Raw genomic sequence first — 27779 nt, forward strand, 5'->3', positions numbered from 1 at the left:
CAGCTATTTGATTGACGCTATCATTCTCCTCCTTTTTGTTCAAGCTAAACACAGATTTGCCTGTAGCATCAGATTCAAACAAGTTCCAATAATAAGTATTTAAGATTATCGACACTACAGTTGAAGTCGGAAGTTTACATACACTTAGGTTGGTGTCATTAAAACTCGTTTTTCAACCACTCCACACATTTCTTGTTGACAAACTATAGTTTTGGCAAGTCGGTTAGGACATCTACTTTGTTCATCACACAAGTAATTTTTCCAACAACTGTTTACAGACAGATTATTTAATTTATAATTCACTAAATTGACTGTGCCTTTAAACAGCTTGGAAAATTCCAGAAAAGTATGTAATGGCTTTAGAAGCTTCTGATAGGCTAAAGGACATCATTTGAGTCAATTGGAGGTGTACCTGTGGATGTATTTCAAGGCCTACATTCAAACTCAGTGCCTCTGCTTGACATCATGGGAAAATCAAAAGAAATCAGCCATGACCTCCACAAGTCTGGATCATCCTTGGGAGCAATTTCCAAACGCCTGAAGGTACCACGTTCATCTGTACAAACAATAGTACGCAAGTATAAACACCATGGGACCACGCAGCCGTCATACCTCTCAGGAAGGAGATGCGTTCTGTCTCCTAGAGATTAACGTACTTTGATGCGAAAAGTACAAATCAATCCCAGAACAACAGCAAAGGACCTTGTGAAGATGCTGGAGGAAACAGGTACAACAGTATCTATATCCACAGTAAAGCGAGTCCTATATCAACATAACCTGAAAGGCCGCTCAGCAAGGAAGAAGCCACTGCTCCAAACCCGTCATAAAAAAGCCAGACTACGGTTTGCAACTGCACATGGGGAGGCTTGCAAGCCGAAGAACACCATCCCAGCCGTGGGATGCACAGGGATGACAGCATCATGTTGTGGGTGTGCTTTGCTGCAGGAGGGACTGGTGCACTTCACAAAATAGATGGCGTCATGAGAAAGGAAATGATGTGGATATATTGAAGCAACATCTCAAGAGATCAGTCCGGAAGTTAAAGCTTGGTCGCAAATGGGCCTTCCAAATGGACAATGACCCCAAGCATACTTGCCGTTTTTCCTATTTTGTTGCATTACAACCTGTAATTTAAATGGATTTTTATTTGGATTTCATGTAATCGACATACACAAAATAGTCCAAATTGGTGAAGTGAGATTTAAAAAATTACTTGTTTCTAAAAAAATCAAAAACCAAAAAAAATGGAAAAGTGGTGCATGTATATGCTATGCTATAAATCCCCTAATTAAGATCTGGTGCAACCAATTACCTTCTGAAGTCACATAATTAGTTTTATAAAGTTCACCTGTGTGCAATCTAAGTGTCACATGATCTCAGTATATATACACCTGTTCTGAAAGGCCCCAGAGTCTGCAACACCACTAGGCAAGGGACACCACCAAGCAAGCGGCACCACGAAGACCAAGGAGCCAAAATGGTCAGGGACAAAGTTGTGGAGAAGTAGAGATCAGGGTTGGGTTATAAAAAAATATCTGAAACTTTGAACATCCCATGGATAGTGGTTAGAGTGGTTAGAGCGTTGGACTAGTAACCGAAAGGTTGCAAGATCAAATCCCCAAGCTGACAAGGTAAAAATATGTTGTTCTGTTCCTGAACAAGGCAGTTAACCCACTGTTCCTAGGCCATCATTGAAAATAAGAATTTGTTCATAACTGACTTGCCTAGTTAAATAAAGGTAAAATTTAAAAAAAATAATAAAATGGAAAGAATATGGCACCACAACAAACCTGCCAAGAGAGGGCCTCCCATCAAAACCCACAGACCAGGCAAGGAGGGCATTAATCAGATAGGCAACAAAGAGACCAAGGATAACCCTGAAGGAGCTGCAAAGCTCCACAGCGGAGATTGGAGTACCACTTTAAGCCGTACACTCCACAGAGCTGGGCTTTACGGTAGAGTGGCCAGAAAAAATCCATTGCTTAAAGAAAAAAATAAGCAAACACTTATTGGTGTTAACCAAAAGGCACGTGGGAGACAACCCAAACATATGGAAGAAGGTACTCTGGTCAGATGAGACTAAAATTGAGCTTTTTGGCCATCAAGGAAAACGTTATGTCTGGCGCAAACCCAAAGCCTCTCATCACCCCGAGAACAACATACCCACAGTGAAGCATGGTGGTGGCAGCATCATGCTGTGGGGAAGTTTTTCATCGGCAGGGACTGGGAAACTGGTCAGAATTGAAGGAATGATGGATGGCGCTAAATACAGGGAAATTCTTGAGGGAAATCTGTTTCAGTCTTCCATAGATTTGAGACTGGGACAAAGGTTCACCTTCCAGCAGGACAATGACCCTAAGCATACTGCTAAAGCAACACTCGGGAGGTTTAAGCGGAAAGATTTAAATGCCTTGGAATGGCCTAGTCAAAGCCCAGACCTCAATCCAATTGAGAATCTGTGGTATGACTTAAAGATTGCCGTGCACCAGTGGAACCCATCCAACTTGAAGGAGCTGGGGCAGTTTTGCCTTGAAGAATGGGCAAAAATCACAGTGGCTAGATGTGCCAAGCTTACAGAGACATACCCCAAGAGACTTGCAGCTGTAAATTGCTGCAAAATTTCACTCTACAAAGTATTGATTTTGGGGGGGATGAATATTTTTGCACGCTCAAGTTTGAATTTTTTTTGTCTTAATTCTTGTTTGTTTCAAAATAAAAAATATTTTGTATCTTCAAAGTGGTAGGCATGTTGTGTAAATCAAATGACACAAACTCCCCCAAAATCTATTTGAATTCCAGGTTGTAAGGCAACAAAATAGGAAAAATGCCAAGCGGGTGAATACTTTCGCAAGCCACTGTAACTATCTCGATGGTTTGGCTCAGCTTGGTTTATCCAAAGTGCTGCCCACCAATTGGCTCACCGACATGACTTAGGAACAGCAATGTTGACCTGACATTAATATTTGTAGCAGTACTTGTGAACAGGGCTTGTCACAATACTGAGCTTTCTTCCATCATCCCTTTAACATGAGTCATCACTTACCAAGAATGACTGTGTAAGAAAAAACAATATAGTGGAAACTAAGCAAGCTAATGAAAATCCACCTCTGAATATGTGTAAAAGTCACACTGCACTTTCCTACTTAGTCCTGATTAGTGAACACCCATAGAAAGACAAAAGGCCTTTCAGTAGCAATCTACAGGGGGAAGCCCTAGCTGAACTGCCTGGGGCATGTCTGTGCCTTCTGCCCGGTCCATCTCTCTCTCCAGACCAAAGTCCCCATGTCACATTGCCCTTAATCTGATCGTTATCTTCCAACGTCTGACTTCTTAACCCAGCAATCAGATCAAGGCCCTCACATAGCCATAATAACCAGCCCTGTGGCTTGGCTTGACAGTTGTCCTCATTTCCCCAGTCGCAGGCTGTACCAGTAAGATTGTTTGGTTGGTGTTACCGTTTCGGGTGAGGGCTAATGTCTTGTGGACATATTCTGCCTGTAAATGGAAGTGACATACTGTCACGAGAATTTTACATCTGGGTAGTGGAGATTAGGGGAACGGCAAAATGTTTCTTGCCCTGAAATTGCCATAATACCATAACATGTAGACATACCCTTTATTGTGTTAATTAGAGTTATATGGACATACAATGAAAGTGTGTTGTGAGTAGTATGCATGGAAAAACTTCCTGTGTGGTTTGTCAATAGGGATTAGCTGGTCGTTTCGGTAAGAACAAGGTGAACAGTAACAGTGAGTAATGACTGAACCGAAAATGGAAGATCTGAAGCGTCAAGTTCACAATGGTAATGTTGACTCACTCACACCCAAATGATGACACACATACAGAACGGTTTTAGAAGCATTTCTAGAAAACCTTTATATAAAACGTGGGTGTCTTCTTATAAAAAATGTTATTTTACTAAATTGTTAATTACACTACATGACCAAAAGTATGTGGACACGTGCTCGTCGACCTTCTCATTCTAAAATCATGGGTATTAATATGGAGTTGCTCCCCTCCTTTTCTGCTACAACAGCCTCCACTCTTCTGGGAAGGCTTTCCACTAGATGTTGGAACATTGCTGAAGGGACTTGCTTCTATTCAGCCACAAGAGCATCTGGGAGGTCAGGCACTGGTGTTGGGCGATTAGGCATGGCTCGTAGTCGGCGTTCCAATTCATCCCAATGGTGTTCGATGGGGTTGAGGTCAGGGCTTTGTGCAGGCCAGTCAGGTTCTTCCACACCGATCTCGACAAACCATTTCTGTATGAACCTCACTTTGTGCACGGGGGCACTGCCAGATGGTAGTGTGATTCATCACTCCAGAGAACGCGTTTCCACTGCTCCAGAGTCCAACAGTGGCAAGCTTTACACCACTCCAGCTGACACTTGGCATTGTGCATGGTAATCTTAGGCATGTGTGCGGCTAATCAGCCATGGAAACCCATTTCATGAAGCTCCCAACGAACAGTTCTTGTGCTGACATTGCTTCCAGAGGCAGTTATTCCACATTTTGTTGTGTTACAGCCTGAATTCAAATTTGATTAAATAATGTTTTTTTCTCACCCATCTACACACAATTCCCCATAATGACAAATTAAAAACATGTTTTTTGGACATTTCTGCAAATTCATTGAAAATTAAATACAAACATATTTCATTTACATAAGTATTCACACCCCTGAGTCAATACATGGGAGAGTCTTTCTGGGTAAGTTTCTAAGGGCTTTGCACACCTGGATTGTACACTATTTGAATTATTATTTTCTAAATTCTTCAAGCGCTGTCAAATTGGTTATTAATCATTGCTAGATAACCATTTTAAAGTCTTGCCATAGAATTTCTAGCAGATTTAAGTGAAAACTAACTCAGCCAACATTCACTGTTTTCTTGGTAAGCAAATCCAGTATAGATTTGGCCTTGTGTTTTAGGTAATTGTCCTGCTGAAAGGTGAATTAATCTCCCAGTGTCTGGTGGAAAGCAGACTGAACCAGGTTTTCCTCTGGGATTTTGCCTGTGCTTAGCTCCCTTCTGTCTATTTCTATCCTGAAAATCCCAGTCCTGAACGATTGCAAGCATAACCATAACATGATGCAGCCACCACTATGCTTGAAAATATGGAGAATGGTACTCAGTAATAATGTGTTGTATTGGATTTGCCCCAAACATAACACTTTGTATTCAGGACAAAAGATCATTGCTTTGCCACATTTTTTAAAGTCTTACTTTAATGCCTTGCTGCAAACAGGAAGGCTGTTTTGTAATATTTGTATTCTCTACAGATTTCCTTCTTTTCACTCTGTCAATTAGATTCGTATTGTGGAGTAATTAAAATGTTGATCCATCCTCAGTTTTCTCCTATCACAGCCAATAAACTCTGTAACTGTTTTAAAGTCAACATTGGCCTAATGGTGAAATTTAGCAGTTTTGTTCCTCTCCGGCAACTTTGTTAGGAAAGACGCCTGTATCAATTAAACAGCCATCACTAGCACATTAGAGGCTGATGCCTATAGGCATAGACTAGAAATCACTGCCCACTTTAAGGAATGGAACACTAGTCACTTGAATAATGTTTACATATCTGGCATTACTCATCTCATGTATAAATGGTATTCTATACTATGGTATCTTAGTCACTTAATAATGTTTACATATCTTGCATTTCCCATCTTATATGTAAACTCAAAAAAAAGAAACGTCCTCACTGTCAACTGTAAATATTAGTATGAACATAAAAGATTCAACAACTGAGACATAAAATGAACAAGTTCCAGACATATGACTAACAGAAATTGAATAATGTGTCCCTGAACAAAGGGGGGGGTGTCAAAATCAAAAGTAACTGTCAGTAGCTGGTGTGGCCACCAGCTGTATTAAGTACTGCAGTGCATCTCGTCCTCATAGACTGAACCAGATTTGCCCGTTCTTGCTGTGAGATGTTACCCCACTCTTCCACCAAGGCACCTGCAAGTTCCCTGGACACAAGAAAATTCTGATAAAGTGAAGGTGTGTGAATACTTTCTGTTGGGACTGTATATAGTGCATCTTCACAATATGATTGAACGTCATGACTTGTTTTTGATTGGGGAAAAAAATGACAGATTATTCACAAATTGACCAAAAAAAGAGTATGCTTTCTCTTTCAGACATTTTAACTGTTCATTTTCAATGCTTGCTGGCTTGGTTAGCAGCACATTAATTGAAAATCTGTGACCAACAACAGATCTGCAATTATTTAGGAAATGTTTTATGTAATAGCCTAATGAGTTTTTCTGAAACACTCAGTAAAACATACTTGTACCTTCAAAGCTAGAAAACTGTACTGATCTTATTCAGCGCTTAGAATTGTTGAAAATACAGAAGGCATATAGACGGCGAGGGGGTCAAAGTAAATGGCAGATTTCACTTTCTGTGCCACAACACTACTCCCTATCACTTTTCTCATTTTCATCTGCATTCAGTCTCCCTCATACTAGTTCTCACACACTCCTCCAGTGCTCTCTTTCTAGCCCAGTCTCAATCCCCTAGCAGCATGCCTTCCCTATTCTGGCCTGTCATACTCAGTGTGGGCTGCTGCATGGCGACTGCCTCTACTGAAGCTTAAAATTTGAGCCCATTATGTCAACAGGGGTTATGGGCAGAGAGGTGTGCACAAGTGTTCAGCAGTAAGAATGGAGAGAAAGAGAGAGCAAGGGAAAAATACATATGGAGAGAAACAAGTGTGTAAATGAAGGATTACATCGAGAGATGGAAGTATAAATTGATAGGCAAAACGTGTGTGTTCCTGTATTGTTCGTGTGAATTTTTTATTATTATTATTTCAGTCTATTTCATGAAGGACTAGAAGTTATGGGTAACAAGTACATTTTAATTATACTTAAACTAATGGGTACTTGTCAACACTTTGACAGACAAACATTACAAGTAGCACTTCGGGAATATGCTAATTAATTAAACACACATTTGACAAACATTTTCAAGATTTGCTTGGATTGGATGACATAATGAAGCACTTCCCTAGTCCAGTTCCCCTGTGCTTCTAAGCTACTGCTTTTTCCAATCATCTTTCAAGTAAAAGAGAGCACTATAGAGAGCAAAAGTAACAACGGATATTGGTAGGCACTAACTCAGGCTTTGTCCAACGAACCATGGCAATGGCAAAATTGAGTTTTTGTAGGGTTTTTGGATAAAGGTCTGTGATATACACAGGCTTAGGAGATTTGTAATTTTGTTCTATAGGATAATCTTCATCAGCTAATGTCACTTGTTAATTTTGACGCATTTATTTAATAAAAAAAGCAGTCTTCATAATTCATAAAGGTCCTGTTAACTGACTGATATTATTGCATAGAAGACAACGTATAAGATCTTCTAAGCCTGTGTAAAATGCTGACCTTATTTTCGGCGTTTATCCCCAAACCATATTCATTCCCCATTCATTTTCCCTATAGGAATGGCTGAACGAACCAGAGGTAACTAATTTCCGTGTTTTAGGACTACAAGCTGGCGAGCGCTATACCTACAGGACAAACACAGTTAGGGTCGTACGCCGCAAGCCGCCAGGGTCGTACGCCGCAAGGGTCGTACGCCGCAAGCCGCCAGGGTCGTACGCCGCAAGCCGCCAGGGTCGTACGCCACAGAGGGTCGAATCTGTGCATAATCCAAGATGACCGACATGGTAAATAGCAGAGCTCACAGTCAGAGAATCAGAGCAGGGAAAGCAGGGGTTGAAGGGACTAATAACCAATGCACACAGAAACACTGGTCAATACAATGAACAGTTCTTTAAGAGGTGCTCTTGGTCACTGAAAAGGCTTACCCCCTGTGAAACTGCCTCTGAAACTTTGTTGGGTACCACATCAGACTACAATGGGAAAGGTACTTACAGAATGTCAATAATTTGTCAAATCCATTTCAATTGATACATTTATAAAAAATAAAAAAAGATTGAAGGCTTTCGTTGGACCCAGACCTCTCACTTTGATACTGTGACTTTAAACAAGCGGCAATTCATCTCACACTGACCGGATGGCCATTGTCAGTAGAGAAACTTCACTTTTCAGATACCCTCTGTCCTCTTCTGCTTGCCGTAGACACTTACCCCCCCACATAAACTATCTGGACCTTTTTGGGTGGGCAGTGGGCACATCAGTTTCAAGTGCCAAACACAAGAGACAGCATCAATTAAAAAAACAGATAGAGCAACACCCCACCTCTCCCCTATTTGACAGAGATAGTTTGTGTGTATGCATTGATATAAATGCTATAGGTGCCTTTTTTTAATGTAGTTCTATCCTTGAGCTTTTCTTGTCTATTGATGTTCTATACGGACCCCAGGAAGAATAGCTGCTGCTTGTGCAACAGCTAATGGCGATCCAATAAAACAAAAATTGCATTCATCCTCACCCTCAAACACTTACGCAAGTCTTGCATTTTCTCTCGCTCCCCCTTTCCACACCTCCCCCTCTTTCTATCCCCCGTTCAGTATCAGAACACTTTGAGCAGCAGCTCGTATGTGGCGTTGATGATGCCCCAGGAGAGAAGAGAGCGGTGGTAGTTGAGGTGGGCCCCTCTGAACAGCATGGCCACGCTGCCGCCTCTCTCCCGCCAAACCGTCATTAACACCTCCCCACAAGGCCGGAACGCGCCCCCAACTTGGGACTGGGCACGGGACTTCACCACGTTCAGCGGGTAGAACATGATCCCCAGCGCCGCCCCCAGCACCCCGCCACACACAAAGTCATTGACCAGGTGGCCGGTCCGGCTGGAGGCTTCAGGGAGCTGCTCCTTGATGGGCCCGCGGAGCCCGAAGAACAGCATGTTACTGGGACCGTTTCTTATTAACACTGGCACCAGGCCGCGGTAGCACTCCTTCACACCGTACTCTCTTAGGAGCGTCCGGAAGGTGTGGCCCGTGTTGTGGAAGCGGCCGTGGTGCCGGTGGTCCTGGAGGAGAGTCTGCACCCTCTCAAACGGCATCAGGGCAGCCTCTGCCGTGCCCGCCAGCGCAGCTGCGAAGCTCCGCGTCACTAGCTCAGGAATGCCGCTGCCTGTGGACAACTGGTCCAGTAAGACATGGGAGAAGTCCTCGTACAGGCCGAACATGATGGCTACCGTGGTGGTCTTCTGCAGAAGAGGAGGGAGCAGCCCCCTGTAGAGGTTCCTCATCCCGTCCCGTTGGAGCTGCCCGACGGCCTCTCTGGCCCGCACACCGTGCAGCTGCTGCCTGAACAGAACTTTCTGGATGGGGAATGTCACCATGATGTTGGTGAAGGCAGCTATGGAACCACACGCATAGTGTTTCCCTCGAGGGGTGAGAGCTGCCCCCAAACCCCTGCCAGATAGCAGGGAGACCCCACTTTTACCAAGGGAGCCCTGGGGCTGTGATGTGCGGGCTGACTCTGGGTCCATGGTGGTAACACCATGGGAGGTGAGACACACCCTGAGCCTACGCCACAAACATCACCGCTGGGGAGACGACCTCTTGGATGATTTTCAACCTGTGGGAGGGAATAAAAACATTTCTTAAATTGAAAATCCACATATTTAAAATGCAATATTATCTATTGATGCTGAAACTGTGTGAATGGAAGCTTCCTGTTCATCTCAGCAAAACATGCCATGGCTATAATAACATTGTAAATGGATGGTCAACCAGTCTGCAAAACACCCTCATGCATAGTGGAGAAGGATTGTGTGACAACGAGGCTTGTATCCAGAAGGCATCAGGTTCTGCACTGTGGTAGGACCAATGACTGTATATATGAATGGATAAAGCCATCAATCACTTGACACCATTCATTCCAATGTGAAAATTTGGCTTCAATGCGATAGAGTTAAGTCAGTTACGATGGCGTCTCATGGAGACACAACATTCACAGTTTGAGCTACGCCAGGAAGTGACATTGCAGGCTAGCCCCCTCTCATTGAGTAACTCAAGTTGAAGGCCGACCGGGATACGGCAGGCTGCCATTAGAAACTAAATTATAACTTCTGTGTGAGATTTTAAAATAAATAGGTTCAAGGACATACATCTGGTGTATTAGAAGCATATCCTTCACTGCCAACATATCCTGGTGTATCCTTCACTGCCAACAATGCCTGCAGTACCGCATTCGGCCTTCAACTGCCGTTGCTTCATTGAGAGGTGGCAGTTATTCTCTCCTGGGTAGAACTGGTGTTGATACGAACATTCTACAAAACAATCACCAGGTTGCCAATGTAAGAAGGATCTTGTGTAAGCAGGTTTGGTATTGCAGTCCAGTGCACCACAAACTAACACAATCCAGTTAAGTGCTGCTGCCTCTATTGAAGTTTGCCACCGTTAACACCTCAGTGATAAGAATTATTGCATAACACTTGGGTCTAATGTACAAGGGTTCTTAGACAAAGGTGCTATTTGGTCATCAGAAGGGGATTCAAATCAATGACGTGTATATATACACACATATAAATAATTTATACATCTGCCTAGATGTTATGCAGCCAGTTGTCTTGAAAACACAAGGTTCTACACACAGAGCATGCTCTAAATACACAAAAGTATGTGGACACCCCTTCAAATTAGTGGGTTTGGCCATGTCAGCCACACCTGTTGCTGACAGTTGTGTAACATTGAGCACAACGCCATGCAATCTCCATAGACAAACATTGGCAGTAGAATGGCCTTACTGATGAGCTCAGTTACTTTCAACATGGCACAGTCATAGGATGCCACCTTTCTAACAAGTCAGTTCGTCAAATTTAATCCCCGGGCAACTGCAAGTGTTGTCACTGCGAAGTGGAAACGTCTAGGAGCAACAACGGCTCAGCTGCGAAATGGCAGGCCACGCAAGCTCACAGAACAGGACCGCCGAGGGCTGTAGCACGTAAAAATCGTCTGTCCACGGTTGTAACACTCACTACCGAGTTCCAAACTGCCTCTGGAAGCAACGTCAGCACAAGAACTGTTCGTCAGGAGCATAAGATCACAATGCCAAGCATCGGCTGGAGTGGTGTAAAGCTCGCCACCATTGGACTCTGGAGCAATGAAAAAGTGTTCTCTGGAGCGATGAATCACACTTCACCATCTAGCAGTCCGACGGACAAATTTGGGTTTGGCGGATGCCAAGAGAACGCTACCTGCCCCAATGCATAGTGCCAACTAAAGTTTGGTGTAGGAGGAATAATGGTTTGGGGCTGTTTTTCCTGGTTCGGACTAGGCCCCTTAGTTTCAGTGAAGAGAACAGAAATCTTAACACTACAGCATTCTAGACAAGTCTGTTCTTCCAACTTTGTGGCAACAGTCTGGGGAAGGCCCTTTCCTGTTTCAGCATGACAATGCCCCCAGTGCACAAAGCGAGTTTCATACAGAAATGTTTGTCAAGATCGGTGTAGAAGAACTTTGGGATGAATTGGAACGCTGACCTACCCACCCAACAGTGCCCAACCTCACTAATGCTCGTAGCTGATTGTTAGCAAGTGGGGGGGTGGGACAACTTCATATTAATGCCCATGATTCAACAATGAAATGTTCAATGAGCAGGTGTCCACATACATTTGGTCATGTAGTGTAGGTCAGAGGGTGATAGAAGTGTCACTGAAGGGTCATTAGAGGTCAAGTTGTCACCTTGTACAAATGAACTGTCCTGAACCTGGTTGCCGAGTCTGATCCAGACACCGTAAATAACAGGTCTGATCATTGTACTCTTGCTAAAGGATCTTGGGTAACGTCTTCTAGGAACTCCCAATTTGCTGTCATGGATATGCTATGGAACGCAACTTCCAAATTATGCACACAAAGTTGAAAGACATGCTCAAATCTGAGTTGTAATCTATCATAATGTATAATTTCCAAAGATTACACACTTGCACAATCCAAACTTGATTATTCTGAATTAGTTTACGAACTCCAAAGCACAGGACAAAACTGTCTGCTAAATTTGTCTTCCTGTTCAGAACGGTAGAATAAAATGCTAAATGATTGGTGAACGGGTTTCCACTGACCAACGTTAGACAACACAGGTACTAAGTCAGATTCCATAGCCACAAAGTATTTTTGGTCCTAATTTAAGGTTGTGGTTAGGCATGTGGTTAATTAAGGTTAGGTTTAACATGAAATGTTAATTAGAGAAATTGTGGAAATGGGCGGAGTTTATCGATAATTATGACTGTGGTTGTGTTAACCAGGTGAAAGGGGTGTCGCTAAACTAACAAGCCAGTTAGCTAGCTAACATCAATTTGAGGGCCCTTTACTTGCCAGTGACATGGCTAATCTTAACAGTCAAGATGTCATTAGCAAGCTATTGTTACTAACAGCCTTTTGACTCTGCTAGCTACAGTTTGCAGGCCTTGTGCTAGCGAGTTAACGTTAGCTAGCATGTTACACTACTGTGTCAAAGCTGACAACTTGACTTGATTTTAAACCACACAAGCTGTCGTGGTAAACGTTAAAAAAAATAAAAATGAAAAAGCTCATTATAATACTATATTTAAAAACTATGTCCCTCGTATCCAACTTTACTTGCCGCGTTAACTCCAGCCGTTGCCTTTTGCCTTGCCACGAAGAATCCGTAATTTTACCACAGAAAATATCTTATTTTAGGTCGTACAGTCTGCTGTGTCGATCGCAGATGGGATTGTGGTGAAACAGGCAGGAAGGAAAACCAGTAGCGATGCAGATAGCGGCATTCCCTACGGCGCATGCGCAAATAAAACATGTTTGAATTTATTTTCCACCAGTTTTTGGTGGAAAGTTTCAGGCTATTCCTGTTGGTTCTCTTGAAACAGGTTTACAATGTATATTTGACAAAATAACATTTGCACCTCGAATGGATTATATTTTGAGGGTTAACTCCGTGACTAGAATTGAATGGCGCAGCAGTTTAAGGCACTGCATCTCAGTGCAAGATGCGTCACTACAGTCCCTGGTTCGAATCCAGGCTGTATCACATCCGGCTGTAATTGGGAGTCCCATAAGTCTGCGCAAAATTAGCCCAGCGTCGATCGGGTTTGGCCGGGGTAGGCCGTAATTGTAAATACAAATTTGTTCTTAACTGACTTGCCAGTTAAATAAAGGTCACATTATTATTATTATTATTTAAATAAAGCCTCGTGCTTTTTATGATGTTTATTTAGCATTTTACTCAAGATTCGCCCTTCATTTTATGTGTGCAATATTCTGTCATTGCACCAGGTGGCAGCATTTACCTGGAAATACGATCCCTCGAGCCTAATGACATCACATCTGCGACTGCAAGTCGTGATGTCATCAAAAGGTTGCCATTGAGCGGAGCGATAAACAAATAACCCAGTTTCAACAATAGGAAATTCATATTTTGGTTTGTTTATGTCTGATAACTGCACTAACCCTGTACCTCACGGAATTCAATAATACAAGCAAATATGTCAGCACAAAAGGACTGCGAGTTTTTAGTGAAACGGGCTCGGGATCTAGTGTCCGAGGACCCGTGTGCAGCCAAGGCTTGGCTGATAACCGCTCGAACCCTCTATCCCACGGACTTCAATATTCAGGTAAGCTGCGTCTAGTAAATGACATTGAAACGCTAGCGGACTAAACTCGGATTTGACAAATTACTAACGAGCCACTTGGAACACATGTAGTAGTCAAGCTAGTCTCTGTCAAGAGGTCTTGTCCTTGGCTTTGTATCATAAAGGCTGGAATGGAATGTCACATTGATTGGTCTCTTGTCTTGACAGCACGAGATGTACACCATTGAGAGAAATGCAGAGAAGACGGCTTCAGCGGGCAGACTGCTGTATGATATGTGAGTGAAAGTTCTTATCTCGCTACTTCTGCGCACAGTACTGTTGTTGACTGGTGTAACTGCTGTTATGTGTGCTGTGTCCTTCAGGTTCATCAATTTCCCTGATCAGCCTGTTGTGTGGCGGGAGATTACTGTCATCACAGCTGCCCTGCGGAGCGACTGTCAGGACAAACAGGCTCAGTTCCTACGAGGTGAGGACCGTGTGTGTGTTAGATCTACATGAGATCTTTCCTGATTGGGTGAAATGTTAGAAGTGCTAACACTGTATTGTGTATGTTCACTGTAGGTCTGTTTGAAACCCTGCCCGGACCAGTGCAGTGTGAGGTGCTGCTGAAGGCCACAGAACAATGCTTCAACACCCTGGAGAAGGCTGAGATGCTTCTGTTACTGCTCAGGCGCTTCCCAGAGTCTGTGGTCCAACACGGGGTACGTAACCTCTCACCTCTGACCTTCAACACCGTGTTAAATAACACAGAATCATTTATCTGTTGCTTTGTTTGCACTCGCATTCAAGGTCAATTTGGGAGATTCCCTATTGGAGGCGGAGACGGCTGAAAAACTGGAGACACCTGTCAACTGTTTCAGGAAGCTGTTTGGTGAGAGATTTCTCTGAATCAGATGATCGAAACCTAGAACATTTGGACCTCAAAAGATGACAAATGTAAAGTAACTATATATGCATTCTATGTTACTTTTCTTCCTCTCTCACAGTGTGTGACGTTCTCCCGTTGATCATAAACAACGTGGACATGCGTCTGCCTGCCAGTCTGCTGCTGAAGTACATGCTGAAAGCAGCAGAGTTCTACATCGGTTATGTCACGCGGGGCCCGTCTGCTGACGGACAGCTGCAGGGCAAAGCCCTAAACGGTAGCTGAGTACTATTTATAATATCTGCATTTGATCTCATTTATTTCTCATTGCATGCCACCTCCACATTGCTACTACTTGCATGCCATCAGCTAGTTTTATGATTTTTGTCCTCAATTTCTCCCTCTTCCTTCTGCACGTTTGCTTACACTTTCCATTTTCACGTGTTTCACAGTCCAATGACGTTGCCCTGTACTCATCTTCTCCCTTCTCTCAGGCTCTCAGGAGGGTGGTGGGCTGAAGTCTCCCAGTGTGTCTCGGGGGTCCCAGCGCTATGTGATTGAGGGGCTGTCAGAGAAGTCGTCATTGGTGGCTGAGCCCTGGGAGAGACTGCTGGATATCCTGGCAGTGGTGGGGGCTCGTTGCGAGTGGCAGGGGGACAAGGGACAGAGGTAGGGGCACAGATGATCTCCCAGTATGTGTGTGTAACTGAAGTGAATGTGTGTTGGTGTTTACTTGTGAGTGGTTAGCCTATACATACTCTATGCATGTGTTTGTTTTGCAGGATAATGCTGGGTGTTAAAGTGTGTGCATCACTGTTTACCTGTGTTTTGTAGGGGCTACGTGGAGATGCTGCAGTGGGTTAAGGAGCTGTGTTGCTACCTGCCCAGTCTAGAGGGAGAGACCAGGTCACGGTGCTGCAGTCAGGTGGTCATCTGTGCCTCGCTGGTCCTCTTCCGCAGTGCCTACCTCTACGTCTCAGCTGTACAGCCTGCTCTGTTTCACGGTCAGTCTCTCCCCTTGTGTGTTCATATGTATTTGTATTCACATGACTGTGGAAATGTCAATTTTGTCCTTTGAGCGTTGGTCTTGTGGAGATTCTGTTTGAGGCTCTCTCCTTAGTTTACAGTGAGGTTGTTTGTGTGTTGCGTCTGTGTATTCATTTGTGTGTGTGTGTGTGTGTGTGTGTGTTGCAGGTGTGAATGCGTTGGCCTCTGGGTCGTGGATACTGCTGGAGGACCTGAGCTCAGTGTACAGTGAGGTAGAACTGGAGAGAGGAGCAGGGAAACACGCTCACAAGAAACGCAAACTGGCCGACGGCCGCGAGAAGACCATGGTGAGAGGATAGATGGGAAGTCTTTGTGGACTGTGTGTGTGTGTACATGCTCATGCATGTATTTGGGTGTTTCTTCAGAGCTCAGATGATGACGAGGGCCTGGGGAAGGGGCGTGGCCGGAACATCATGGTCAACAAAACAGAGATGCCCGGGTGGGCAGAGACTCTGGAGAGCTTCCGTTTGGCCAGGGAGAGCTGGGATCTCCTCCAGTCCCACGACAGCCTGGGGACTGGTATGCCCTCCAAATACATCCCCCAGCTCCCAACTGCGTGCTCTCTACATGCATGTCCTGTCTAAGCAGATGTTTGTCGTTCTGATGAAATGTTTTCACACATTCTCCAGAATTCAACAAGATCTGTTCATCCTGGAAGACAGACAACTGGCTGTGGTTCAGAATATTCTTCACAGATATGATCATATACCAGGTAAACATAAATAATGATCATTGTTCGTTAGGAGTTCATCAGTGTTTTGTATGTACATGTTTGTCTGTGTATGTCCACGGATTTGTGTTCAATGCCAGTGTGTGTGTCCTCTCCCCCAGGGTCATTACCGTAAGGCCTTGTCCAGCCTACTCCAGATGTCTGGGTTTCAGCAGCCTCAGCCTGGACAGAGCTCCCCAGGACAGGGTAACCTGGAGCACCACAGGACCCTTATACAGCAGGCCTCCTGCCACTACGCACTGGGAGAGTACAGGGTGGGTATGCACATACAGAGAGCTCATACAGAAACATGCAAAGAACCAGAGAGAGATTGCGTCACTGTTTTTCTGTGTCTCCGTCTGTATCAGATGGCGTGTGAAAAGTTACTTGATGTAGTTGGTGGGCTGGTACCCCAAAACCAGGATCCAGTCAAGAACACTGACGAATCGGGCAAAGCCAGAAACAAGCCCAGGAAAGGTAAGGTTCACTGTGTGTGAGATATCTTCAAATGTCTTTGTTTTATGTCCATGCTTACAATGCGGTGTGTTTTTGTTGCTAGGCAATGATCTGAGGCTGCTGCCCTGTACGAGTAAAACGATTCTGCCATTCTGTCTTCAGCTGATGTTCGCCTGTTTCAAGGTACCTCAACACTGCCCTTACAAATAAGGCTAAACACAGAACTATTTTGATAAGGGTCTGCAGGTTTTAATTCCCCTTAAACTCAAATAACCTATTTTTAATTTTCATCAGCTTCGTGCCTTCACGGACAGCCGAGACGACCTCTCCTTGGGTCACGTGGTGGTGCTCTTGCAACACGATTGGCCACAGGGCGAGTCTCTGTTCCTGAAAGCCATTGATAAGATCTGTCAGCAGGGCAGCTTCCAGTATGAGAACTTCTTCAACTACGTCACCAGTATCCTTATCAGACAGTATAGCTAAAACAATATATATATATATATTTTTTTTAATATATATATCTAAAACAATCCAAGACTAACGTTGAGCAGATATGAGAACGACTGGGGATTGCATACACTTTTTAGCTTTTTGTCTCTCTGTTGTTTGACTTTAACTTGTTCAGATATTGATATGCTGGAGGAGTTTGCATACCTGCGCACTACGGAGGGGGGGCGGGTCCAGCTGGAACTACTGCCCAATCAGGGAATGTTAATCAAGTAAGCCCCTCCCACTGGCAGATGCTTATGTATTGTACGCAGTCATGCTCACATAGATGTAGCGAATAGCAGCTCAGCTGTCAGGCGTTATGTTGAGAAATGGTTAGAGGTACAAAGCGCTGTCTATCTAAGGTCGGGAAAAAGTTGTTTAGGTTGTTTGAATGCAACCACTCTCAGTGCGAGTTGAGGAGTAGAATGAGGTTGCCTCTAGACACTGATCTATGATCAGTTTCATGCTTTCTCTTAATGTTAAACGTAAAGATTTTTAGAGGGTAAGCTGATCCTAGATCTGTGCTTAAGGGCAACTTCTAACCCGGAGCGTGAGTTGATGAATGTTGGTGTTTACTGTCCTCAGGAACCCTAGTCCCGCCCTGGGTGGGGAGTTAAACACCCTGCTGCTACCTGGGGTGCAGACGACCGACAGGTACCCCTGCCCACCACCCCTACCCCAAACACTCTCTCCATCCCTCTGCCCCAAACCTCATTTTGGTTTTCGGTCTGTCGTTTTCATCGAGTCCTTGTCGTGTTTTATTTTTGAGAAGGCGTTTGACCCATTGCATCCGTTTATGTGGTCGTTACTGATGTTTTTAAAGTCAATTTTGGTTGTATTTTTCATATCTGTAGTTGTCATTGCATTTGTGAACATTCACGTTTGACTATGTGTTACTGTTTTTGATGTTGTGGAATCTTCCCCGTCTAAATTTTGCCTGGTTGGTAGATACCCTATACTCTCATTCCATCTCAAAACTATGAATACTGTATTTGGGGAAACATGTTGTTTCCTTGATGTTGTGTCATTTTATGTTTTATTGTTGATAAATTGGTGCTTTCAACTGTTACTGTAGAGGTTTGGAGAAAAATGAATATTATCAAATGTCTGATTTCTAAAATGATGAACGTGTTTTCTATGAGAATGCTATAAATGGTTTCTTTCTCACACCCATTGTCTGGCTTCCTCTGCCCTGTAGGCACCACACGGTGACGCGTGGCATCACTAAAGGGGTGAAGGAGGACTTCCGTCTGGCCATGGAGAGACAGGTGTCACGCTGCGGGGAGAACCTGTACACTGTCCTCCACCGCTTCTGTGTCAACGAGAAGATCATCATCATCCAGTCCCTGCCCTGATCTGACACCTAACCTCTGACCCCTTCACCTTTAAACCTCGGACATCTGACTTTTGAACCTGTTGAGACCAGGAGCCCAGGCTTATGGGTCTAATGTCCACAGTGAAAGCCTGGTCTTCCTTGCAGCTTGTGTGCCCAGAAGACCATCGTCGTCTTCCATCAGACCTGACAAATTAACTTCTGACCCCTGAACAGCCTCTATGACCAAATAACACACATAATTAGAAAGAGGTAAATTCATTGTTTTCCTCTTTCAAGGTTTTATTTATGGTGCTATTTTCATGAGGGTACACTATTGGACACTTTTTGTGCTTGCCTTAAACTTAGATGGCTACTTTCAGAGAAGGTTCTGTACTTGGGGAGCATACTGTTTCTGAGGATACTAAACAGGTATTGTTGGTGTATAGTGTGTCTGTATTTGCTGTCTAGTGTGTCTTTCATTGGCTATCTTGATACATTTTGTTTACTTTGCCTAGTTGGATCATTTTGTGAAGCTGATGAAAAGAATTAGAGGTTCCAAATCATTGTGAGATTGAAAGGAAAGTTGACAAACGTGAGCTTGATATTGTTAGATAAACAATAAAACGTTTTCTTTTTTATAAAGCTGTAGTAAAATAGATGTTAGTTTATATGAATTCATTAAACCTGACTGGTTGGAAACAACAGTTCTTTCTTGATTTCTCCACCACTGCAGTGCAGCCCTGGGGGTGGCCCAGAACAACCTGTGCTTGCCTCTGTCCTGGGGCCACTCCAGGTAGGTGTGCCTGCCCATCATAGCCTTCATTGGTAGACCTTGGAAGGGATCATGTACTGAGTCAGAGGCTCCAGTAGCACCAGGATATCACTGTCAAACCCACAGGACAGCCGCTGATGGCTGGCAAAGTACAGCTCGTAGTAGCACCACTCGCTCCGGACGAAGTGTCCAGAGAGGATGAACACATCTCCGGCTCCTCTCCACACATTGGATGATGTTCTCCACGATCGTCTTTCCTGGGACGAAGTCCCTCTCATGGCGACAGATGTGGAGCCCCCTTGCCCGGAGTTCTCCAGGTTAGCAAGAGCGGGCCCTTGACCAGTTGTGGAAAAAGGACCCAATTGTCACACTTGAGTTAAAGTATAGATACCTCAATAGAAAGTTACTCAAGTAAAAGTGATAGTCAGCCAGTACAATTCTACTTGAGTAAAAGTCTAAAAGTATTTGGTTTTAAATATACTTAAGTATCAAAAGTAAAAGCATAAATCATTTAAAATTCCCTTTATTAATAAAAACAGATGTATTTGTCACATGCCCCGAATACAACAGACCTTACCATGAAATGCTTACTTACAAGCCCTTAACCAACAATGCAGTTTTAAGAAAAATAGAGTTAAGAAAATATTGACTGAATTAACTAAAGTTTAAAAAAGTAACAATAAAATAATAAGGCTACAGTATATACAGGGGTACCGGTACCACTTCAGGGGGTACAGGTCAGTCGAGGAAAATTCGGATAATATGTACATGTAGGTAGGAGTAAAGGGGAAAAGCAGACAGTACCATTTTCTAGTTTTGAAGTCAGGGGCACACTCCAACACTCAGACATTATTTACAAAAGATGCATTTGTATTGAGTGAGTCTGTCAGGCAGTAGGGATGACCAGGTGTTCTCTTCATAAGTGCATGAATTTGACCATTTTCCTGGCCTGCTAAGCATTCAAAATGTAAGGAGTACTTTCGGGTGTCAGGGAAAATGTATGGAGTAAAAGTAAAAGTTGTCAAAAATATAAACATATACCTCAAACTACTTAAGTGGTACTTTAAAGTATTTTACACCACTGCCCTTGACCCCGTCTGCATTATGCTGGCTGTAGGACACGAAGGAGTGGAACAACACCCCCTCCAGGTCCTGGGGCCGGACCTGCTGGGTCCTGGAATGGTGCTTGGCTTGGGTCCACTGCCAGATCATACTCGGGTACCACGGAACGTCCAGGTGGTGGCACAGAGTTGCCATAAAATGATAACCGTGACCGCTGGGCACCAAATGCCAGCAGGCCAATGTTGCAGGATATCTCCTGGATCTGGAAGCCCTCTGGTGTGTGGAGTTCCTCAGACTTTGGGGTAGCTGCAGTGGTAAGCTCGTGGCCAGTGGAGAAGTTGGATTCCTGTGTGTCCGCTGCCCAGCCCAGTCCCAAAAGTACCCAGATCCCTGTATCCTCTCAGGGAACAGGTGAAGGGGTTTCTGCTGGCGTTTAGAACCTGTAGAACAGGGCAGGCCCCCAGACCGGTCAAAGATGGGGCATGGAGGGAGTTCTCCGTGAGCAGGAGATACTTAAGGTGTGGGAATCCAGCGCACACAGGGAGATTCCTCAGCCGATTGGTACTTAGGTACAGAGCGAGGAGAGAGTCTAGGGCCAGCAGGGTCTCTGGTACATTGGAGATCTGGTTGTTCTGGAGGCCCAGGGTGGGGGTGCTGTTTGGCAAGCAGCTGAATACCAATTCGCTCAGCCCATTGGAGGATAGGTTCAGGTGGACAGCCAGTGGCATTCCTGGCCGCTGTAAACCAACGAGTTGAGGCTGAGGTCCAGGTGACGCAGAGAGCTCATGTGCTGAACACTTGCTCAGGATTTGAAGGTTCTTGAGGTTGTTCCCTCTTAGAACCAGGATGTCCACTTTTTATTCAGGGTTGTACACTCCACAGCGATTTGCAGTTCTACTCTGGAGGACACCGTATCAGTCAGGGTGCAGTCTGAGAAGTCTAGCTGCAGTATCCTGCTGGGCAACTTGGGGCAATTTTATGGCATGTGTGTATGATGGACGTCTCAGTCATCGGCAGGTGCTCCACAGGCATGTTGATGAAGAAATGACAGAGGGCTTCCAGGGAGAAGAAAAATGTAACCACCCCCTCTCGAATGTGTCTCTTCGTGGGGTGTCACTAAAAGACGGATGTGGATAGCCATGTCTGAAGTGCTCAGGTGGGCGATGGGGGATTGGAACACAGCGTTTACGGTGTTGGTCAAGTGCTCCCAAGTGATGACCATACTGGCTAGGTGAAGATGTGAGGTGTTGTCAGCTCCTCTCCCCTTCAAAAGTTTCACCAGGTAACTGTGGTCGCCCTTCGGGTTCATACCCATCAGCTCGACCTCGTTGGACATGCGGACCTTCTCTGCCTGGATGTCACCCAGGCTGCCACTCTCATAGGCTGTGAAGTTCTCCAGACGAAGGGTCAAAGTTTGCAGGTGTACGTCAGGGATGTTGATGTTTGCTCCGAGCTCCAGACTAGCTTTCCCAGGCTACAGAACTCTGCCCCCAGGTTAATGGTGTGGAACAGGTTAGAGGTCAGATCTAGACCTCTCAGGTTCTGTATGAACAGCAGGTACCGTTGTTCAGTGAGATTCTGGAGACGGTTGTGGGAGAAGTCCAGACTCTCCAGGAGTGGAGTTGGATGGAATGTCTCCGGATCTATCTCCTCCAAGACATTCCAAGACGGGTGAGTGGTCACTTGGAAATTCTCATGGGGGAGTTTGTTTATGTTGTTCTGGGAGAGGTCCGAGGCTTAGGTGGATGGCGGTAAGTTTCTGGGGAAGGAGAGGTTTTTGGAAGAGAGGTTGACAATGAGGGTGTATATTTCTGAGGAAGAGAGGGTGCTGCGATGGACTCCCACTAACACAGCCACTGCTCAGAGGGTGACGGCCACATTCCTCCTCTATGGAAAGGATCAAGCGGAAGAGGGAGAGAAAATGTAAAAAGCATTGGTTTTGTAAAAGAGGTTCAATACACAATGTGTTTGTGAATCACAATAAAATGTAAAGGCTTTGTTTTAAATATTTAAATTTTTCCTTTATTTTACTAGGCAAGTCAGTTAAGAACAAATTCTTATTTTCAATGACGGCCTAGGAACAGTGGGTTAACTGCCTGTTCAGGGGCAGAATGACAGATTTGTACCTTGTCAGCTCGGGGATTCGAACTTGCAACCTTTCGGTTAGTCCAACGCTCTAACCACTAGGCTACCCTGCCGCCCCATATGAATGTCATGCAGCGTTAACCTTTCGGTTAGTCCAACGCTCTAACCACTAGGCTACCCTGCCGCCCCATATGAATGTCATGCAGCGTTAACCTTTCGGTTAGTCCAACGCTCTAACCACTAGGCTACCCTGCCGCCCCATATGAATGTCATGCAGCGTTAACCTTTCGGTTAGTCCAACGCTCTAACCACTAGGCTACCCTGCCGCCCCATATGAATGTCATGCAGCGTTAACCTTTCGGTTAGTCCAACGCTCTAACCACTAGGCTACCCTGCCGCCCCATATGAATGTCATGCAGCGTTAACCTTTCGGTTAGTCCAACGCTCTAACCACTAGGCTACCCTGCCGCCCCATATGAATGTCATGCAGCGTTAACCTTTCGGTTAGTCCAACGCTCTAACCACTAGGCTACCCTGCCGCCCCATATGAATGTCATGCAGCGTTAACCTTTCGGTTAGTCCAACGCTCTAACCACTAGGCTACCCTGCCGCCCCATATGAATGTCATGCAGCGTTAACCTTTCGGTTAGTCCAACGCTCTAACCACTAGGCTACCCTGCCGCCCCATATGAATGTCATGCAGCGTTAACCTTTCGGTTAGTCCAACGCTCTAACCACTAGGCTACCCTGCCGCCCCATATGAATGTCATGCAGCGTTAACCTTTCGGTTAGTCCAACGCTCTAACCACTAGGCTACCCTGCCGCCCCATATGAATGTCATGCAGCGTTAACCTTTCGGTTAGTCCAACGCTCTAACCACTAGGCTACCCTGCCGCCCCATATGAATGTCATGCAGCGTTAACCTTTCGGTTAGTCCAACCTCTAACCACTAGGCTACCCTGCCGCCCCATATGAATGTCATGCAGCGTTAACCTTTCGGTTAGTCCAACGCTCTAACCACTAGGCTACCCTGCCGCCCCATATGAATGTCATGCAGCGTTAACCTTTCGGTTAGTCCAACGCTCTAACCACTAGGCTACCCTGCCGCCCCATATGAATGTCATGCAGCGTTAACCTTCGGTTAGTCCAACGCTCTAACCACTAGGCTACCCTGCCGCCCCATATGAATGTCATGCAGCGTTAACCTTTCGGTTAGTCCAACGCTCTAACCACTAGGCTACCCTGCCGCCCCATATGAATGTCATGCAGCGTTAACCTTCGGTTAGTCCAACGCTCTAACCACTAGGCTACCCTGCCGCCCCATATGAATGTCATGCAGCGTTAACCTTTCGGTTAGTCCAACGCTCTAACCACTAGGCTACCCTGCCGCCCCATATGAATGTCATGCAGCGTTAACCTTTCGGTTAGTCCAACGCTCTAACCACTAGGCTACCCTGCCGCCCCATATGAATGTCATGCAGCGTTAACCTTTCGGTTAGTCCAACGCTCTAACCACTAGGCTACCCTGCCGCCCCATATGAATGTCATGCAGCGTTAACCTTTCGGTTAGTCCAACGCTCTAACCACTGGGCTACCCTGCCGCCCCATATGAATGTCATGCAGCGTTAACCTTTCGGTTAGTCCAACGCTCTAACCACTAGGCTACCCTGCCGCCCCATATGAATGTCATGCAGCGTTAACCTTTCGGTTAGTCCAACGCTCTAACCACTAGGCTACCCTGCCGCCCCATATGAATGTCATGCAGCGTTAACCTTTCGGTTAGTCCAACGCTCTAACCACTAGGCTACCCTGCCGCCCCATATGAATGTCATGCAGCGTTAACCTTTCGGTTAGTCCAACGCTCTAACCACTAGGCTACCCTGCCGCCCCATATGAATGTCATGCAGCGTTAACCTTTCGGTTAGTCCAACGCTCTAACCACTAGGCTACCCTGCCGCCCCATATGAATGTCATGCAGTGTCCTTATTCACAAAAAAAGCTTCCTTGTGTATTTTTTTAATAGACTTTTGAATAGACTCTTCAGCTCTTTTGGTCTATTATACAGTACTTGCGGTACACACACACACACACACACACACACACACACACAGAAAGATGAAAGAAAAGACTGACCTGTCCTATTCACTGTCTTTTCAAGAGGTGTTATTTGTTGTTGAAATGATATTCAGTCAGTCTGTCTCTCTCATTCCTTTCAGCTTTATCTCACTTTTCTCTGCCTTTGCTATTGTGTTGCTTTCACACTCATATTATTTATTACCTTATCAGTCTCATGTTGGCTTACAGTAAATGTTGAGCAGAGGGAAACAGACACTTGAAACCATGCCATTCAAATGTGCAGGAAACATGTTCCTCCTTTACACACATATTTCTCATTTCTTCCATTTAATTCACACTGATGGGCAGAGATAGAGTTTGACAGGCAATGAAGTTGAGATTTTGCCACGTCTGTGGATTTGGCATCGAATAGAGGCTATGATAATATATTACTCAATGTATGGCTTCATTATAAAGATATTAAGTAGATTTAACTTATTGCTTTTTATTGATAAAAAAGATAAATGAAGAGAACACCTTTTATGAACATGGAGGATATAACGACAAAAACACAAACGTTTTAAAAATAGGGCTCGTCCGGGATTTGAACCCGGGACCTCTCGCACCCAAAGCGAGAATCATACCCCTAGACCAACGAGCCCTACAGGTTAGTCTAAGGGACCATCTTATAAAACCAACCTATTACGTGTCAACAATGACAGGACAAGGAATGTATGGCCTCATGCCAAGTTAAGTGCACTTTTAAACACTCCCACTTCACTCTGACTTTATAGACGTTAGCTGACAGCTCACGAAAACGATGCATATGCTCAATGGGGTAGAAGGGAGAAGTTTGTTTCTGGATGGCCAGATAGCTACCAACAATGAAAAGAAATGTCTATGTGGGTAATCGTAAATGCCTAGTTTCATCTTGGTCTTGACACAATGTCTTGTTTGGACTGATTTCATGTCAATGCTTATATTGCAGAAATTCGCAATATAGAAAACCAACAACTGTAATGATGTATTTGAGAGACAAGTGCTTATGTGCAAATGTATTTCTGTTTTCAATGAACATTGAAGACAAAACATAGTTTACCTGTTAACAATCTAGGCCAACCACATCTGTTTTGCCCCGTAGTTGCACATGCGTCGGTTTTGTTGCTAAACAACCAACCCATCTATAGTGTGCTGTTCTCATGGCAGCGTTCACTGGTACACCGCCTTTGAGGCATGGGCATGAACACGCACCTCCGAGAGTGTGCATTCATGCATATGGGCCTCTGTGGGAGTCCGTCATATACAGTGGCAAGAAAAGGTATGTGAACCCTTTGGAATTATCTGGATTTCTGCATTAATTGGTCATAAAATTAGATCTGATCTTCATCTAAGTCACAACAACAGACAAACACAGTCTCCTCAAACTAATAACACAGACATTATTGTATTGTTCTTGTCTATATTGAATACATCATTTAAACATTCACAGTGTAGGTTGGGAAAAGTATGCGAACCCCTAGGCTAAGACTTCTCCAAAAGCTTATTGGAGTCATGAGTCAGCTTACCTGGAGTACTATCATTGACACGAGGTTGGAGATGTTGGTTAGAGCTGCCCTGCCCTATAAAAATACTCAAAACATTCAGAAGAAGCATTGTGAACCATGTGCCTAGAACAAGAGAGAACTCAGAAGACCCAAGATTAAGAATTGTTGACTTGTATAAAGCTGGAAAGGGTTACATCCCTAAAATCCTTGATGTTCATCAGTCCACGGTGAGACAAATTGTCTATAAATGGAGAAAGTTCAGCACTGTTGCTATTCTCCCTAGGAGTGGCCGTCCTGCAAAGATGACTGCAAGAGCACAGCGCATAATGCTCAATGAGGTTAAGAAGAATCCTAGATTGTCAGCTAAGGACTTACAGAAATGTCTGGAACATGATAACATCTCTGTTGACGAGTCTACGATACCTAAAACACTAAATAAGAATGGTGTTCATGGGAGAACACTACGGAAGAAGGCTACTGCTGTCCAAAATAAACCATTGCTGCACATCTGAAGTTCGCAAAAGAGCATCTGGATGTTCCACAGTGCTACTGTCCAAAATATTCTGTGGACAGATGAAACTAAAGTTGAGTTGTTTGGAAGGAACACACAACACTATGTGTGGAGAAAAAAAGGCACAGCACAGCAACATCAAAACCTCAAACCAACTGTAAAATATGGTGAAGGGAGCATCATGGTTTGGGGCTGCTTTGCTGCTTCAGGGCCTGGACAGCTTGCTATCATTGACAGAAAAATGAATTACCAAGTTTATCAAACATGTTGCAGGAGAATGTAAGGCTATCTGTGCGCCAATTGAAGCTCAACAGAAGTTGGGTGATGCAACAGGACAATGACCCAAAACACAGAAGTAAATCAACAACAGAATGGTTTTAACAGAAGAAAATACGCCTTCTGGAGTGGCCCAGTCAGTCCTGACCTCAACGCGATTGAGATGATGTGGCATGACCTCAAGAGAGCGATTCACACCAGACATCCAAAGAATATTGCTGAACTGAATCAGTTTTGTAGAGAGGAATGGTCCAAAATTCCTCCTGACCGTTGTGCAGGTCTGATCCGTAACTACAGAAAACATTTGGTTGAGGTTATTGCTGCCAAAGGAGGGTCAACCAGTTATTACATCCAAGGGTTCACATACTTTTCCCACCCTGCACTGTGAATGTTTACACAGTGTGTTCAATAAAGACATGAAAACGTATCATTGTTTGTGTGTTATTAGTTTAAGAAGACTGTGTTTGCATATTGTCGTGACCTAGATGAAGATCAGATCAAATGTTATGACCAGTTCAGGCAGAAGTCTTGGTAATTCCAAAAGGTTCACATACCTTTTTCTTGCCACTGTATATATTTTCATCCCACATTCAGCGGTTGTAAAGTCGTCAATGGTAACTGATTGCTTCGGCCTAACTTCCCCTACTCACCATATATCATCACTGATCTCCTGTTTGATAACCTTAGCAAATCATTTTAGACCCGTCCAGGCAATAGTGTGCAACTGAAGCCCGCACTTCAGGGCGTCCCTGCATGTGGGCATTCATGCATCTACAGGAACGCCCCCTCCCACCCATTGAGTAACCCATTGTTTACTGCATTTAACGGTCCCCCTCAAGTACCCAATTGGTTCCATGACCGTAACCACATATGTAAATCATGTCAAAATACGTCTGTTACTTAATTTACACCTTTTTTGGAAGTACATAGTCTTACCGGTAGTAACAGGACTAAATGAACATAGTTGCTCAGCGAATCTCCATATTTGGTGACTAACAAACATATTTTGACATTATAACGCTTGCAGAGCTGTCTAATGGGAGGTTGAATCGTTGCTTCCTGGGCGTTAGAGAGGAGACACGTCATACTCATGGTCGACATC

The 27779-nt window shown here is 44.5% G+C and overlaps 2 protein-coding genes, 1 non-coding gene and 1 pseudogene across 4 annotated transcripts; 1 reads left to right on the forward strand and 3 right to left on the reverse strand.

The window, feature by feature from the left end:
• Positions 1-6777: 6777 nt before the first annotated feature.
• On the reverse strand, positions 6778-12672 carry LOC112256139 (mitochondrial nicotinamide adenine dinucleotide transporter SLC25A51). Its single transcript, XM_042325751.1, has 2 exons — positions 12507-12672; positions 6778-9500 (listed from the first exon to the last, which is right to left on the reverse strand). The coding sequence occupies exon 2, from the start codon at positions 9409-9411 to the stop codon at positions 8488-8490; it is 924 nt and encodes a 307-aa protein (XP_042181685.1). The 5' UTR covers positions 9412-9500; positions 12507-12672; the 3' UTR covers positions 6778-8487.
• A 557-nt stretch (positions 12673-13229) lies between these two features.
• ints10 (integrator complex subunit 10) lies at positions 13230-19071 on the forward strand. 2 transcript variants are annotated; one of them, XM_024429153.2, is made up of 18 exons: positions 13230-13512; positions 13699-13766; positions 13854-13957; positions 14053-14192; positions 14281-14362; positions 14478-14633; positions 14851-15025; positions 15191-15360; positions 15551-15690; positions 15769-15922; positions 16033-16115; positions 16235-16387; positions 16481-16589; positions 16672-16751; positions 16863-17025; positions 17194-17287; positions 17643-17711; positions 18256-19071. In XM_024429153.2, exons 1-18 carry the CDS (start codon positions 13384-13386, stop codon positions 18410-18412), a joined length of 2226 nt encoding a protein of 741 aa, XP_024284921.1. In that variant the 5' UTR covers positions 13230-13383; the 3' UTR covers positions 18413-19071. The 2 variants fall into 2 exon arrangements, with proteins under 2 accessions (XP_024284921.1, XP_024284922.1); XM_024429154.2 differs by lacking the exon at positions 17643-17711 and having other exon boundaries at positions 13231-13512.
• LOC112255680 lies at positions 18443-27337 on the reverse strand (annotated as a pseudogene).
• On the reverse strand, positions 24936-25007 carry trnap-ugg. Its single transcript has one exon. It is a non-coding gene; the product is annotated as a tRNA-Pro (tRNA).
• Positions 27338-27779: the final 442 nt, after the last annotated feature.

This window comes from Oncorhynchus tshawytscha, linkage group LG08 (genome assembly GCF_018296145.1).
Source record: "Oncorhynchus tshawytscha isolate Ot180627B linkage group LG08, Otsh_v2.0, whole genome shotgun sequence".
Taxonomy (NCBI): Eukaryota; Metazoa; Chordata; class Actinopteri; order Salmoniformes; family Salmonidae; genus Oncorhynchus; species Oncorhynchus tshawytscha.